At 46.4% G+C, this 13916-nt stretch overlaps 1 protein-coding gene across 1 annotated transcript; it reads left to right on the top strand.

Moving 5' to 3' along the window:
- Window positions 1–5239: 5239 nt before the first annotated feature.
- RNPS1 (RNA binding protein with serine rich domain 1) lies at window positions 5240–13872 on the top strand. Its single transcript, XM_021529633.3, has 7 exons — window positions 5240–5288; window positions 8398–8553; window positions 8829–9020; window positions 10181–10283; window positions 10819–10972; window positions 11439–11580; window positions 12782–13872. Coding segments are annotated over exons 1-7 (855 nt in total). The 5' UTR covers window positions 5240–5286; the 3' UTR covers window positions 12888–13872.
- Window positions 13873–13916: the final 44 nt, after the last annotated feature.

The following is a 13916-nucleotide window of genomic DNA, read 5'->3' as shown; positions in this document are numbered from 1 at the left end:
CATTCGTTTAGGCTGTGCTTTCAGAGCAGTTGAGAAGCTACCCCTACCTAGCCATACTTTAAAAATCAGATCCTTACATGGAAAACACAAAAATGTATGGTTCTACCTTAAGATTTGCAAATGTGAACACTGAAGAAAGTTGGATCTCCACAAGGTTTCTTTAACAATGTTGGGGGATGCAAAAAAAAAAAAAATTGTGAGTACAATGATTCACATAGTTTGCTCTTGCCTCAGACAATGCTACTACAGCCTGAAGCCATTGGGGAATAGGGTATAGAGATATGGTGGGAAGATAAAAGAGGAGTGTGTTAGGATGTTTAGGAGCACAGCATGACAACACTGTTAGTATTGTTAGTACTGTTACCTCACCTTTCAGAGGAAAAAGGGAACAGTATCACGAATACTGGAAAATCCTCCCTTATTGGTGAAAGGGTCCCAGGCCACACACCACAGAACAGAGATACTGTATAAAATCACACTTTGATAGCCTTGAACAAAAGGCTGGATCAACCCTCCCACAGCCCAAAATCCAGAGGTGACCCTCAACGTTTTTACTTGGTCTGACAAACTCAGCATGGTTGTGATTCTGTACCTGGTGGAGGTTGGGTATGTATTAAGAAATTATTTGGAGCATCCAAACATGATATTAAGGCAGAACCACGGCCTGAAGGAGTAAGATGCTTTCACAGAGCATCTGGAGGCCTTTGGGAGAGGAGCAGGTTAGATTTCACATTCTGGCTCCAAAATCTATCTTTGCCCTCACACTGAACAAATGCATCAAGTAGTATTCAGACAAGAATAATAAATGCCAAGTATCTCACTGTCCTACCTCTACCTGTGCCTCTCTGTAAAGTGTTATGTACTTTGAGTCACTGCTCTCCACAGACACAGTCCTTCCAGCAGAGAGAGCTGCACTGGCAATGCCACAAGCACATCTTGAATTTCTAGTCTTTCACACACCTGAAGAAGAAATAAATAAATCACTGCAAAGTGGAACATAGTATTTATTCCTTGTGGTGAAACCAGGACGTTTGACTAAGTTTAGCATTAAGCAGGTATATTCCTATAGCATCAGGATGGAAGAGTGTTGCAGGAAAATGAGCATCAAGGCACAGTTTTTAAGCTAAAAGCCCTGAAAGATACAAATGTATGCACTGACACATCCAGAGGCAGATAGTCATGAAGCCCTAAACCTGTTCATAGCCTAGCTACCAGTGTGCACTGCAAGAATAGCCTTAGACCTCAAGAGAGTTCAGAAACTACTACAGATGGCTTAATAGACCTGTAAGTATTTCAACTAAATTGCTAAATTCACATCCTTCTGCAGATTAGAGGAAAATCCCAAAATCTCCTATTTTTGTTGTTCCAAATCAATGTAGCTACTCAACAAAGCAGCCAATGGAAACTCTCTCAACTTCCTGCAATGACAACGAAGGCTGTTTCTACACATTTGGATGAAAAGTTTCCAAGTCCTCTGAAGACAAATGCTCCACCCTGCAATTCCTCTAAGGAAGCCACACAGACCGTGCCCTCTGAAGCCACACACACATCTACCCCTACTCTCATAGAAGTGCCATACTCCCATAGGGAGTAACAGACTGAACAGGGAGGCAGACCAAAGATCTCCCAGCACAGGAAAAACACCAGCATCCAGAGGCTGTGGGCTGAGCCAGTGCTGCAGTGCAATCCCCACAAATGCAAAGGCACAGGGTGCTCACACCTCACCATGATAAAGGAATGCCAGTGTTGCTGTGAGCAGAATGACCCACTGATCGCCTGGATTTCCGGGGCCTCAAGGAGAGCTCTCTAGTCGCCACCACAACCCAAAGCCAATTAACAGGAAGGACAAATGAAGCGCCAGTTGCAAGTCAGCGCAACACACGGGACAAGCGCCCTCAGCCTCAGGCAGCGTTTAGAGACAATCAGCCCCAACCCCACTGGCACCGGAGCAGAGCAGTTCACCTGCGGAGGTGGCTGGAAATAGTCTGTCCTCAGCAGAAGCCTGGGAGTGCAGGAGGGAGGGGAAAGAAAAGCACTGAAGTAAGAGCCAAAAGCAGCACTCACACAGCTCTGTTATTTCATCTCTTGCTCGTCCACCAACACATGGGCAGTATCTAAAGGAATCTGCACTTCGCTGGAAAATTGCTGGGCAGGCTTCTGAGTTCAGGAAGAGCCTGGAGGACAGCACTTCTGATTGGGCGTGCCACTCCCAGCTCCCACACCGAACCTCCGCAGCGCACAGCCTCCGCACAGCCGGGGCCCCGGAACCCTGTCCTGCTGCACACTCCCTGCGCTGGCACCTCTGCCGGGAGTTCTCTCATCCTTCCCCACGCCACTCCCAGCACCCAAACCAGCTCAATGCACGGAAGCAAATGGGCAGAGCACCCACGTACAGGGACTCCCGACGGCTGCCGGGGTCCTCTCAGGCGACGGCACCAACTCGCTGCCGCTTTCTCCGGTGGCCGGGACCAGCTAGGTGCCAGCGCAGCCCAGCTCTACCGCAGCCAACTTTCCGGGAAGCGGCTGTTTGAAAACCTCCCGTGGTCTTTGTTTGGTTGGGGCAGAGCCAGCAAGGGCTGCTGGGAAGGTCACCCAGGAGGACACCGACGTAGAGGCAGGGCGGGGCCCTCCTCGTAACCCTTTCGGGGCAGCCGCGCTCCGGGGCCGCCGGGAGCCGCGTCACCTCGGGGCACGGACCCGGCTGTACCGTCCCGGAGCACGGCCCAGGGGTGGCTGGTCACACCTGCGCAGAGGATGGAGGACAAGCCTCACGGGAGCAGCGCTGCCGTCCCTACAGGTGCCCTTCAGCCCTGGAAGCACCAGCTCGATCCCTGCGGGGGATGGTGGCCGTGCGGTGCCAGCCGGGCTGCTGGCAGAGCGCAGAGGCCACAGCTGGGCCATTCCTCTGAAACTGAAGCAGACGCGTGCTTTGAGCTATTCTCATCTCTGCCAGTGTTCCCACATGAGATGTTAAAATGTCTCTCCTCGTTCGGGCTTGGCTTAAAGGCTCAGTCCTGCCAGCTGCTGGCAGCCCCTGGAAGCAGATCACACCCCCCACACGCTGCCACCACCGTCCTGGCGCTCTCAAATCTTCAGGACCCTGCTTCAGCTAACAGCTAGCAGCAAGCCTTTTTTACAGTACTATTATTTTTCTGCTGGGTCAGTGACCTTACCTGCCCACGTCTGGGGGGGATGAGAGTTGTTATGAGAATAAGGGTGTGCAGGACTTTGGGATCAGTTAGCCTTTATGGCTTTGCTATAACTGAGAGAGGAAAAAATGTTAAACACTGTGAATGCAGATAGGTGGGCATTGGGCTCTGCTCCTAGCGAACACTGGACAGGATAAGAAGAAATGGCCTTAAGTTGCACTAAGGGTGGTTTCCTTTGGATATGTTGTAAGTACATATTATATTGTTGGCTTCTTGCAAATATTAAGATCAATGCTGTATGTATAATGTTAAAATAACTTTGCTTTTATTTCTGCTATTAACAAAAATTTAGACATAGTACTGATAGCTGATACAGTTATGAGTGAACTGTCTGTTCACTCAGGATAACATCCAATGAAGATGTCATGAGGACCCTACTACTGATATGCCAACTACCAGCATCTGCCATCTGAAGAAAATATGGACCAAAGCCCAAACTAGAAGTGACAAAGAGAACAGACCAAAACCACAGCCAAGAAACATTCATGCTCTAAAAAGGCGGACCCAAGGAGGGCCCATGCAAAATAGTTCCTGGAATTGTTTATGGGAAGGTAGTTTATGGGAAAATATGACTATGCATAAGAATCTATGAATATGCACTGAAAAGGTATTTAAGGGGTATCTCCAAAGATAACAGTGTGCTCTTGCCTGAATGCTAAGCACCTGGCCGTTTTTAACCCTTTACTTTATTTCTGTCTCCTGTCTTTTTATTAAACTTTTAATTAAACTTTTATTAAACTTTAAATTAAAATTTTACCAGGAAAGTGAACCTCATTTTTCACAGATATTAGGGAAATACTCCTTGCAGAATGGGTGGTCAGGCACTAGAAGAGGCTGCCCAGGATAGTGGTAGAATCACCATCTCTGGAAGTGTTCAAAAAAATATGTAGATGTGGCATCTGGGGACATAGTTTAGTGGTGGCCTTGGCAGCACTGTGGGAATGGCATTGGAATTAGACTCAATGATCTTAGAGGACTTTTCCAACCTAAATGATTCCATGATTCTAAGCTCATCATGACAGTCTACTAATAGTGCCCATTTGACATAATGCAGTTTCTCATCGAACCAATGTGAACTTTTAGTAGACTACAAAATTGCCTGTGAGAGAAATCTGCCCTTAAACAAGATGTTGTGGACAGAAGAACAACTTCCTTTTTGCTTTCTTGGGGTTTTGTTTGTTTTCTTGTTTACTGAACCTGTTCCATGCCAGGTTTTATGTAATACCCCTTGATTTTGCAGCAGAACGGAGAATAAGTCTGTTTTTCTTGTTGCCACACACGAATTTAAAGATACCTGCCCTGGTCTTGCTCATGTCCTGTGATGGAGGTAGACAGGACATATCCTTCCACTGCATTCAAGAGGTGAAGCTTCCATCATTAGGAATTTAACAAACATGCCTCTGGCCATACACATAAGCAGATCGACACACCTCTTAGAAAGATCTGTCACTTTTAAGGCCCTGTATTAGGGATGGGATCAAAATACACTTCTGGCTTTGTTCCTCTCAAGTCAAAAGTCAGGCAGCCAATGTGGTGACGTCAGAGGTTCAGTGTCTGCAGTGGCAAATTCCCTTTTAAGTTCACAGCAAACACATTTGGCAGGGATATCCGTCCCACATGACATGAAATGCCACTGTATGGTGCTCCATCTTAAGTCTTTCATTCTCCTCTTCCCAATTTTCTTGCAGTTGAGAGGGCAAATCCCCGCACAGTAGTGCCATCCCTACACCCGCCACCACCTCAAATCAGAGTCTGTGCGCTGTGTGAGCCTGAGGCAGCGTGGGCCAGAATTCACGTGTGGGGGCTGCAGCCTACTGGGTTGTTAAGCTTTTAAAACCCAGAGCTGAAGCCCAAGCTGCTACTGTCATTACCACGGCTATGCAGGACAGGGTTTGCAAGAACCTTTACGTCAGCGGCGGGGGCAGCAGCAGCCGCCCCGCCACCCCGCTCCTGCTCGCTTGAAGCCCGTCCGCCCGCCCCGCCCCCGCTGTGACGCCATCACCGCGCGCGGCGCCGCTCCTTCCCGCCCGTCGCGTCAATCTCGCGCGACGAGCGCGGAGCGGCGGCGGGGCCGAGGATGTGAGTGCGGGGCGGGGGCTGCACCATCCGCGTCCATCCGGCCGGGCCGTGGCCCGACCGGCCCCTCCGCCGCGCGGGGCACCGGGGGGAGTGCGCTGGGGCTGCCGAGAGGCGATGGTGGCGCGAGGGTCGGGGATGGGGTCTCGGAGCCGTGGCCAGAGGCGGGGAGGGCAGGGGAGGGAGAGCCGGGGCGGGGCCGGCCGTGGAACCGGGCCCGAGTGTCGGCGGTGCCGCGGCCTGGCCTACGGGGAGGAGCGTTGTGCAGGCCCGAGGGACGGGTTGCTGTGCTGATCTCGCGGGCCCTGCCCCACGGGCGCCATACCGCACCCACGGCGGGCGGATCTGGCTGCCCCGCGCTTCGCCGGCCGCACAGCTGGGCCGAACGGCCGTAGTGGACAGAGAAGTGCCGGGCGCCGAACCCTCTTCACACCTGGAATTCTGCCGGTTTGCAGCTGAAGACCTGGAGCAAACTGTCAGTAAAGAACTCGCCTATAGCCTTAAGGGAAGCCTGAGGGCAGCGACTTTACTTCTTTTGCAGAGAACTGCTGCTCTGAGTGTGCAGATTCTGTCTCTAAAGCAGAAGTATGTGTGAGATGGGTTTGTGTAGATTGCAATTTAGACTTTCTGTTGTAGGGTGGATGCCCCTAAACCAGCTATTTTTTAGACAGTGAGAGGTTTTTGATTATAAAGATGAAGCATATAGTTTAGAGATGCAATGTTATTTAGCCTCGTGTGAGGACTGTGATTTATTCTTTCCTCATTTTCCAGTGAATGTCTGAACTTGTGCAGGTGAAAATGCCCTTGTGTAGGGTGAGGTTTCCAACTAAAGTGAGTATGGTCAGGGGCATTCCTGAGAAAGGATTAAAACCACTGGTTAGTTTGGAGACTGCTTTAATGTAGCATCATTTGGTGAATATTCCAAAGCTATGTGGCTGATCTGCCTGCTAAGTGCCTGTTCTAAGGAGCAGTAAGCAGGGAATCCTGAAAGGAGATTGTAGCCAGGTTGGGGTCAGGCTCTTCTCCCAGGCAATGGGCAACAGAACAAGAGGACACAGTCTTAAGATGCACTGGGAGGTTTTGATCAGACATTAGGAAGACTGTCTTCACAGAAAGGGCAGTTGGGCCCCTGGAAGGGGATGCCCAGGGAGGTTGTGGAGTCACCATCCCTGGAGGTGCTTATGGAAAGACTGGATGCAGCACTGAGTGCTCTGGTCTAGTTGACATGGTGGTGTTGGGTCAGAGATTGGACTTAATGGTCTCAGGTCTGTTCCAATGTAATTGATTCTGTGATTCTATTTCCTGCCTCAGCAGCAGGCTGGGTAACAGCAAACATGCTGGTCTTTATCTGTGTTTCCGTTTCCCTTCTCCCAGAAGGGGTAAACCAGATCTGACTCTTGAACACTAGCAGATAGTTTTGTATGCTGATAACATTATGACTTTGATAGTCCACAGGTGCAGGAGGAACTGATGTGTAGGCAGAGATAAACCAAACTTGGCTATGGGGTATTTAGAAGAAGAAAAATGGGCTATGGGTAACCTACTTGCAGCCTTCAGTACCTGAAATGAACCTATAAGAAAGATGGAGTGAGACATTTTACAAGGGCCAGGAGAAGGGGGAATGGCTTCTCACTGACGGAGGGCAGGTTTATGTTAGAGATTAGAAGAAAATTCTTCCCTGTGAGGGTGGTGAGGTCCTGACCCAGGATGCTCAGAGCAGCCCCATCCCTTGAAGTGTTCAAGGCCAGGTTGGAGCAACTTGGTGTAGCAAAGACCATAGTTGGGGGGTTGAAAAGTGATGAGTTTTAAGGTTTATGCCTTCCCAAACCAGTCAGCGATTCTGTGATTTTATGAAAGGAAAAATCTTAGGTTCCTGGTTTCACAAGACCAGAAAACCTGTCTGTTTTGTACCACCCAGCTGGGCTCATGCAGTGGCTTTACAATCTGTATGCCCCTCAGAGCTTGCACTGGAGAGGCACGGAGCTGGATAGAAATATCCTAAAGCTGAGTGATATACACAGGTTTGCTTGTCTTGGATCCCTTTGCGATGCTTGTGGGACAGTCCATAACTGCTTTCTTCCTGCCGCTGGTGCTAGAGGAGGCATTTCCTTTCCCAGCAGCTTCTGCCAGTGGCACATCTGTGGTGTGGGTTTCTTGTCCTCCATGTAGAAAGGCCATGGGTGTTTCTTGGTTTCTGCAGGGAGCTGGGTTTGTGAATAGTCATTTGTGTTGTTTCTTGCAGTTGGTGTATTAGGGAAAACTGTGAAGCTGAAAATCAGGAAAGCAAGTTTGGCTGTTCAGAAGTAATCTCTTCCCAACCATGCATTTAATTGCAATTCAGAGAATAAAGTAATTGCTGATCAGAAGCACAGAAGGAAAAAGATTGTTTGATGCTGTGAGCTGGTGAAGTTTTTTTCTTGTTCACTGAGTTTGCCTGTGATGTACATGGGGATGGAGATGTTTCCAATATCCCACATTACAGTGCATATTTGGTGCTGCTGCAGATAAGGCTGGCAGCTCCAACAAGCTTCTACTCATTCCCGGGATGTTTAATTCTTTGGTAGTTGGGAGTGTCACATTCCTTTAAAGGTTATTAAAATGTTAGAGGCAGATCTGTATCACAGGTTTTAAATGATCCCCATGGAATAATCAAAATGCTGCATGTTTATAGATGTTGCAGATTTTGTGATGGATGCAGCCTCATATGGTAGACATCTGGAAGTCAACTAATGCCCAGCATTTCAGTGCTAAATAGAGAGGTGTTAAATCTGTCTCCTTTTGGAGCTAGGGCAAAGAGGGAACTGGTTCTCTTAATCCAGGAGTTAGAAGTGAGATGTGAGACATGGGGCCCATTCTGTTGCTATGGATATCTCGGAAGGGGAAAAGGAGTTACTAGGATTGAAAAAGAAGAGGTTGCTAGAACTTTTTCTAAAGTGTCTGGAATTGCCTAATGCTTTAACTCCTCAGTTTCAGTGATCCTGAGTTACATTCAAAGTTCAGTGTTTTGTGTTGCAGTCCTGTTCTTTATTTGGGTGTGGGGCTTTTGTTGGCTATGTTGGTTGTTTTTTTTTTTTATAATTAAGTGATGCCTTCTGCAATTTGTTGTGAAAAGGGCTCCCTCACCAACCAAGCGCAAGGACAGGTCAGAAGAGAAATCGAAGGACCGGTCCAAGGATAAAGCAGCTGCTAAGGAATTGAGTGAAAAGGATCGTGGTCGGGACAAAACACGCAAAAGACGCAGTGCCTCCAGTGGGAGCAGCAGTACCAGGTGGGTACTTTTATGGGAATATCAAATGACAGCATTTTCAGTAATCAGTAGCTTTATTCGTGGTAGTCTTTGGCCTGTTGAAAGCTTGTGTTGTGTTAGTCACTGTGCAGTTTTCTCTAACTTAAGAGGGTTTATATTTTAGGTGTGAATTTCTTTGAAGTTCCACAGCTCACCAGAGAACCAGTCACAGTTATTCTCTGTAGTTGTCAGAAGTTTCTCAGATGTTATTTGTCTGGGTATTCCACTAATTTTTATTCTTCTCCCCCTTGAAACAGGTCCCGTTCCAGCTCAACTTCCAGCTCAGGGTCCAGTTCCAGCACTGGTTCTAGCAGTGGCTCAAGTTCCTCTTCTGCCTCGAGCCGCTCTGGGAGCTCCAGCACCTCACGCAGTTCCAGTTCAAGCAGCTCTTCTGGCTCTCCCAGTCCTTCTCGACGGAGACATGACAATAGGAGACGGTCCCGCTCCAAGTGAGTTTTATTTGTCTTCTAGAAATTGCCAGATGTCACATTAATTCCATTTGAAATACAAGATTGTGATCAGAAGAGATTGTTCTCTGAAGACCATTTGCTTTCTCCATAACTTAGAGACGTGAATTTTGTTACAGTGGGTGTCTTGTTTCCTTAGAATTGAAACATACACCCTGTAGGAACAGAGATTAAAAACCTAATTTTTAAGAGTTTAAAGATTTTAAATGCTACATTTTTAGAGGTGATTTTAATCAGTGTTTCCTTAGTAGTATGGGTCTAGATCAGAGTAAAGCTGTTCAATTCCTGTAAACTACAACCATGACTAACAGAAAAGTCAGGGCTAAAACCAGCATATATATGTACATATTTATATTCTTATTTATGAAAAATAAAATAAGAAGGAAGGCAGAGGAAACCTCTGTAGGGGTAACATGAGAATCAAACTATCTTAATGTCTGTACAGTTTTTCCTTTGCATAAGGCGATGAAGGCTGATAAAAATCTGCGTAAAGATGTGTGGGTTTTTTGTATGACTCAATTTATGGACTTTAAGTTTAGGAAGAAGCATAAAGATAAATTTTCTACATACTGATTTTTTTTACAGAATAAAGTTTCATTCCAGATTTCTTTTTTTTTTAACTGCAAAGGCATTGTGATATGCAGCTAATTTTAAATAGATTTGTTTTCATTTTTGGACCTCTGTAGTGAATGGAAGATAAAGAAACACAAATTATTGAATCTGTTCATTTGACTGATTGTGGTATTTATGTGATCTTTATGGCCTTATTTTGCCTCTTCAGTTGTTAAGGCAAAGAACGTTTCTGTGTTTACAACTGGGAAATGCTCTAACTATGACAACAACTTCATAGAAGTGCTTACCAAATTTTATGTTTGTTACTCTAGTTGCAGTGAAGTTGAAAAGTTACAAAAAAAAAGTTCTCAAATTCCAATAGGTTCTAAAGCAAAAGCAGACAAGAAAAATGCAAGTCCTGAGGTGTTTCTGAGTGGAACACCCTCAGCACCACCCCAACACTGTAACTTCTTCAGGACAAAGATCCCCTTCAATAAAAATTGTACTTTTAATCATGTGATAATGACTGGCTTTGGATTTGTCCTGCATGTTCCCTGGAGACTGTAAATGTTTTCTGTTCTTCAAATCAGGTCCAAACCACCCAAGAGAGATGAAAAGGAGCGGAAGAGGCGGAGTCCATCACCCAGACCCACAAAAGTGCATGTTGGAAGGCTCACTAGAAATGTGACAAAGGTAATAATGGCATGTTCCCATGCAGTCAAGCATTCATGTTCTTCTGTGAGAATGTGTGAGTTGCTTTTTCAAAGCTCTCCAAACCTTGGTTACTACAGATTTGCCAAGGTGTTGCTGTTGGATATTGTTTCTTTGTGTCCAGGTTGATCAGTGAGGAAAATTTTCATGTGATTTTACTGAATCAAATACCATGAAGCCTTCTGAGAAACTGTAGTGCCTAAGAAGTTTGCTTGTTTTGTCACTATTCCAGACCTTATATCCTGCTTTACTAGGAAGAAAATGATAGAACTTGGGACAACAGCTGAAATTACCTTGGAGGCATAAAGGATATTGGGGAGTTTTTGATAAAGGATCTACAGGGAGCTGGGTTGGCTTGAGTTGTCTTTGCTAGAATGTACTTTAAGGTCTTCAGAGGTAAAAGGTTTAGGCTGCTGAAAAATTATGTGCTGTGGATTTACTGCTCTGTGCCAGCCAGCCCTGGCTGGCGAGTGTGCTCTGTGTTCAAAAGGCTTGCTCTCTTTCTCTCTCTCTGCAGGATCACATCATGGAAATCTTTTCCACTTATGGAAAGATTAAAATGATTGACATGCCCGTTGACAGGTTAAACCCACACCTCTCCAAAGGTTATGCTTATGTGGAGTTTGAAAACCCAGATGATGCTGAGAAAGCCCTGAAACACATGGATGGAGGTAGGTACTGACCTGCAAGGAGCCTGTGGGCTTTACAAAAGCTTCAGAGTAGATGGATTTGATCAGAAAATGAGTTAGAGGTGATAGGGATGTCTTTGGTGAACAGATCTAAAGTACTCTCAGTTTACAGCCCAGATGGCTTTTGTGAGGTTCAGGGCAGATCCAGGAAATCACAGGACTATTAAAACTAATCATTTTTTCAAAACAGTGAAAAAATAATTTTAAGCTTATGTGAAAACTTTTCCAGGTTTACATCTGAACTGCACTTTGATGGGATTAGATAAAGAAGTCTAGTCGGTGTGTGGACTTTGTCAGAATAGCCCCTGAGGAGCAGGGTGTGGAGCTCTGTGGGCTGATCCCACTTCAGTTGCTTGTGACAAAGCAGTGAGTTGCAGTAGTATGATGTGTCTATATGTTAGTGTTGAAAAATACTTATTTCTCCCTGTTTCTTTGATGCCCTAAAAAGGCCAGATTGATGGTCAGGAGATCACAGCCACAGCTGTGCTGGCACCACGGCCTCGACCACCCCCCAGACGCTTCAGCCCCCCGAGGAGGATGCTGCCACCGCCGCCGATGTGGCGCAGGTCCCCCCCTCGCATGAGGAGGAGGTGAGAGCTGGGACAGCGCTTTTCTTTCTCAGTAGCAACTCGTTATCGCTGAAAGACTTGGCATGGGGAAAATCCTATTTGACTTCACTTTCCCAAGCCAAGTGACAGTAACAGATTTTGGACATTGGTTGAACCTGGGTTGCAGTTCCTAACTCATTAGCTCCAGGGTGCCTGCTCTGGTCTGTGCCCTGAGCACAGTCTCTGGGTAAGGTCTCATCCTTCCCAGCCTGTTCCCAGGAGTGCCTTCTACATAAAGGCTTCAAGATGAAACGGGAACAGACTTTGGCTGAAAGAACACTTGGGGCAGGCCGTGCCAGTTTCTTGTTTTTTGGAAGCCCTTGTACCTCCCTCCCTTACTTCTGAATGGGCACAATACCAAAAAGCAGTCCTCTGTCAGGTGAGTGGAATACACTGGCCCCAAGGTGTTATCTGATAGTTGTGCAACTTGGAGCTGCCTGATTGTGATCAGGTACGTTCTGAGTCTTCAGTATTAACGTGTTTTCAGAATTTCTTACTTGTCAGTAATAACTTGATTGCTAAATAACTTTCAGCCACAGGTTTAAAAATGAGCAGTAATTACTGTGGCATAAGATCTAGGAGGCTTCTTGGTGCTCCTTTAAACACACCTTTTGCTGAGATCTCAAAGATGCAGGTTTGCCATTCTCTCCTCCTTTGTTATCTTTCCTACTCCGACTTTTACTGTCCTGTTAGCTCTGCTAGTATTCTGTGCCTGGAAGCTCTGTGTCATAGCAGTAGTTACACTGATAAGACTGTTGGTTGTAGTACTGAGAAGCTTGAAGCTAAACTACTTCTGGAATAAGCTTCCTCTAAGAAGCTTCCTTGTAATTTGAAAGGATTTGGATAAATCCTTCCCTGAATATCACTCTTTCAGGAGTCAAAGATGACTTCAGGTGAAGGGGCATCTTACATATGATCTGAGCTCATTTTCCTTGAGGAAGATGAGTTTCGTGTTGTTCAAGTATTAATCATTTTTTCTGGTTCCTGAAGCAGAGGGAGGATAGCCAGAATAGTCCTGCTATGTCCTCTATGGAGCTGTGTCATGCTCATTCTTTTCCCATGGTGTGTGAGGGATTTTGGTATGATGCAGGGGGTGTTTTCAGAAAGTTGGTAGCTGAGCTGACCAATTACTTGAACCTGTTGCTTGTCTCCTAACAGAAACTTTCTCCTCATTCCCTGCCAGGTCCCGCTCTCCTCGGCGCAGATCCCCTGTTCGCCGGCGGTCCCGATCCAGGTCTCCCGGGCGAAGGCGCCATCGCAGCCGCTCCAGCTCAAACTCCTCAAGATAAAGCAAAAGGACTGGACAGCTTTTTACTTTTTAACTTAAATCCCATCAGATGGAATACTGTACCTTTTTTTATAATGAATCTGGGTGGGGAGGAGTGAGAGATAATCCTGGCAGTGAAGGCAATGTAAGAGGAGAGAACAGCAGTTCTTGGCCAGTAACCTTTACTGTGAGGCTTCTGGATTCCTGGCATTGAACTGAAATTATTTAAAAATGGCTTTGATTTTAAAGGCTGCAAAAACATCTTTTTCAGATAGAGGGAGGGAAAGATGTTTCAGCCTCTCTTTCTCCAGTTAGCAGCTGCTGCTTGGTGATTTGTAAACGTTTAGCACGCTGTACAGACCAGCATGTAAATCTTGAGCTAGTTCAGAACCCCAGTGAGTAAGACAGTGAGCCACATACGTTGATCTCCAGGCCAGCACAGGATTTTATCAGGGCAGCTGGAGCCCAGACCTGCCTGAGACTTAATTCAATACAGAATTGTTGCTTTATTCCAGTTCCCCTGGATGGTTAGTTTCTGCAGAGTACACTCTTCTGTAAGGCTTACACCGGGCAATCCCCACAGAAGCAATGGTCCAGCCCGGTGAATATGATGCTATTATAGAGAAGAAGCTGGAAAGCCAATGAAGTGTTCTGTAGCTGCCCCCATAAGTGATTTCTTTCACTTTTTCATTGAGGGTGTCAGTAACAACTTGCTATTCAGCCCACAGTGAAACAGTGTGAGTGGTTTTACAAATACCAAATGAGTAACTGAGCACCAGCCCCTTGGAAACTGCAAAGCAGAGAGGGAGGCTTGAAGCCATGATAGTGGCTAGAATAACTGGGGTTCACACAGGGAAAGGCAAAGAACTTAACCACCTGTTGTACAGTCAATACTATACAGATTTGTTTTCGTTTTTTGTTTTGTATAACTTTGTATCCTTTTGGGCCATGTTGTGTTTGTACTTGTGTAGGACAAGCAGTTACTGAATAAAGCGGTAGGGTTGAAAGCGGCTGTGCTGGCTGGCGGTGCGCGGGGTGGGGCTGTCGGGCC

The sequence above is a fragment of the Lonchura striata genome, chromosome 16 (assembly GCF_046129695.1).
Source record: "Lonchura striata isolate bLonStr1 chromosome 16, bLonStr1.mat, whole genome shotgun sequence".
Taxonomy (NCBI): domain Eukaryota; kingdom Metazoa; phylum Chordata; class Aves; order Passeriformes; family Estrildidae; genus Lonchura; species Lonchura striata.
This window is presented reverse-complemented; position numbering and strand designations above follow the sequence as displayed.

Excerpts from the sequence above, each read along its gene's own strand:
- RNPS1 (XM_021529633.3), top strand. Across the intron at positions 8,554-8,828 it reads AGTGGGAGCAGCAGTACCAG|GTCCCGTTCCAGCTCAACTT; the intron begins GTGGGTACTTTT and ends CCCTTGAAACAG. Across the intron at positions 11,581-12,781 it reads CCCCCTCGCATGAGGAGGAG|GTCCCGCTCTCCTCGGCGCA; the intron begins GTGAGAGCTGGG and ends ATTCCCTGCCAG.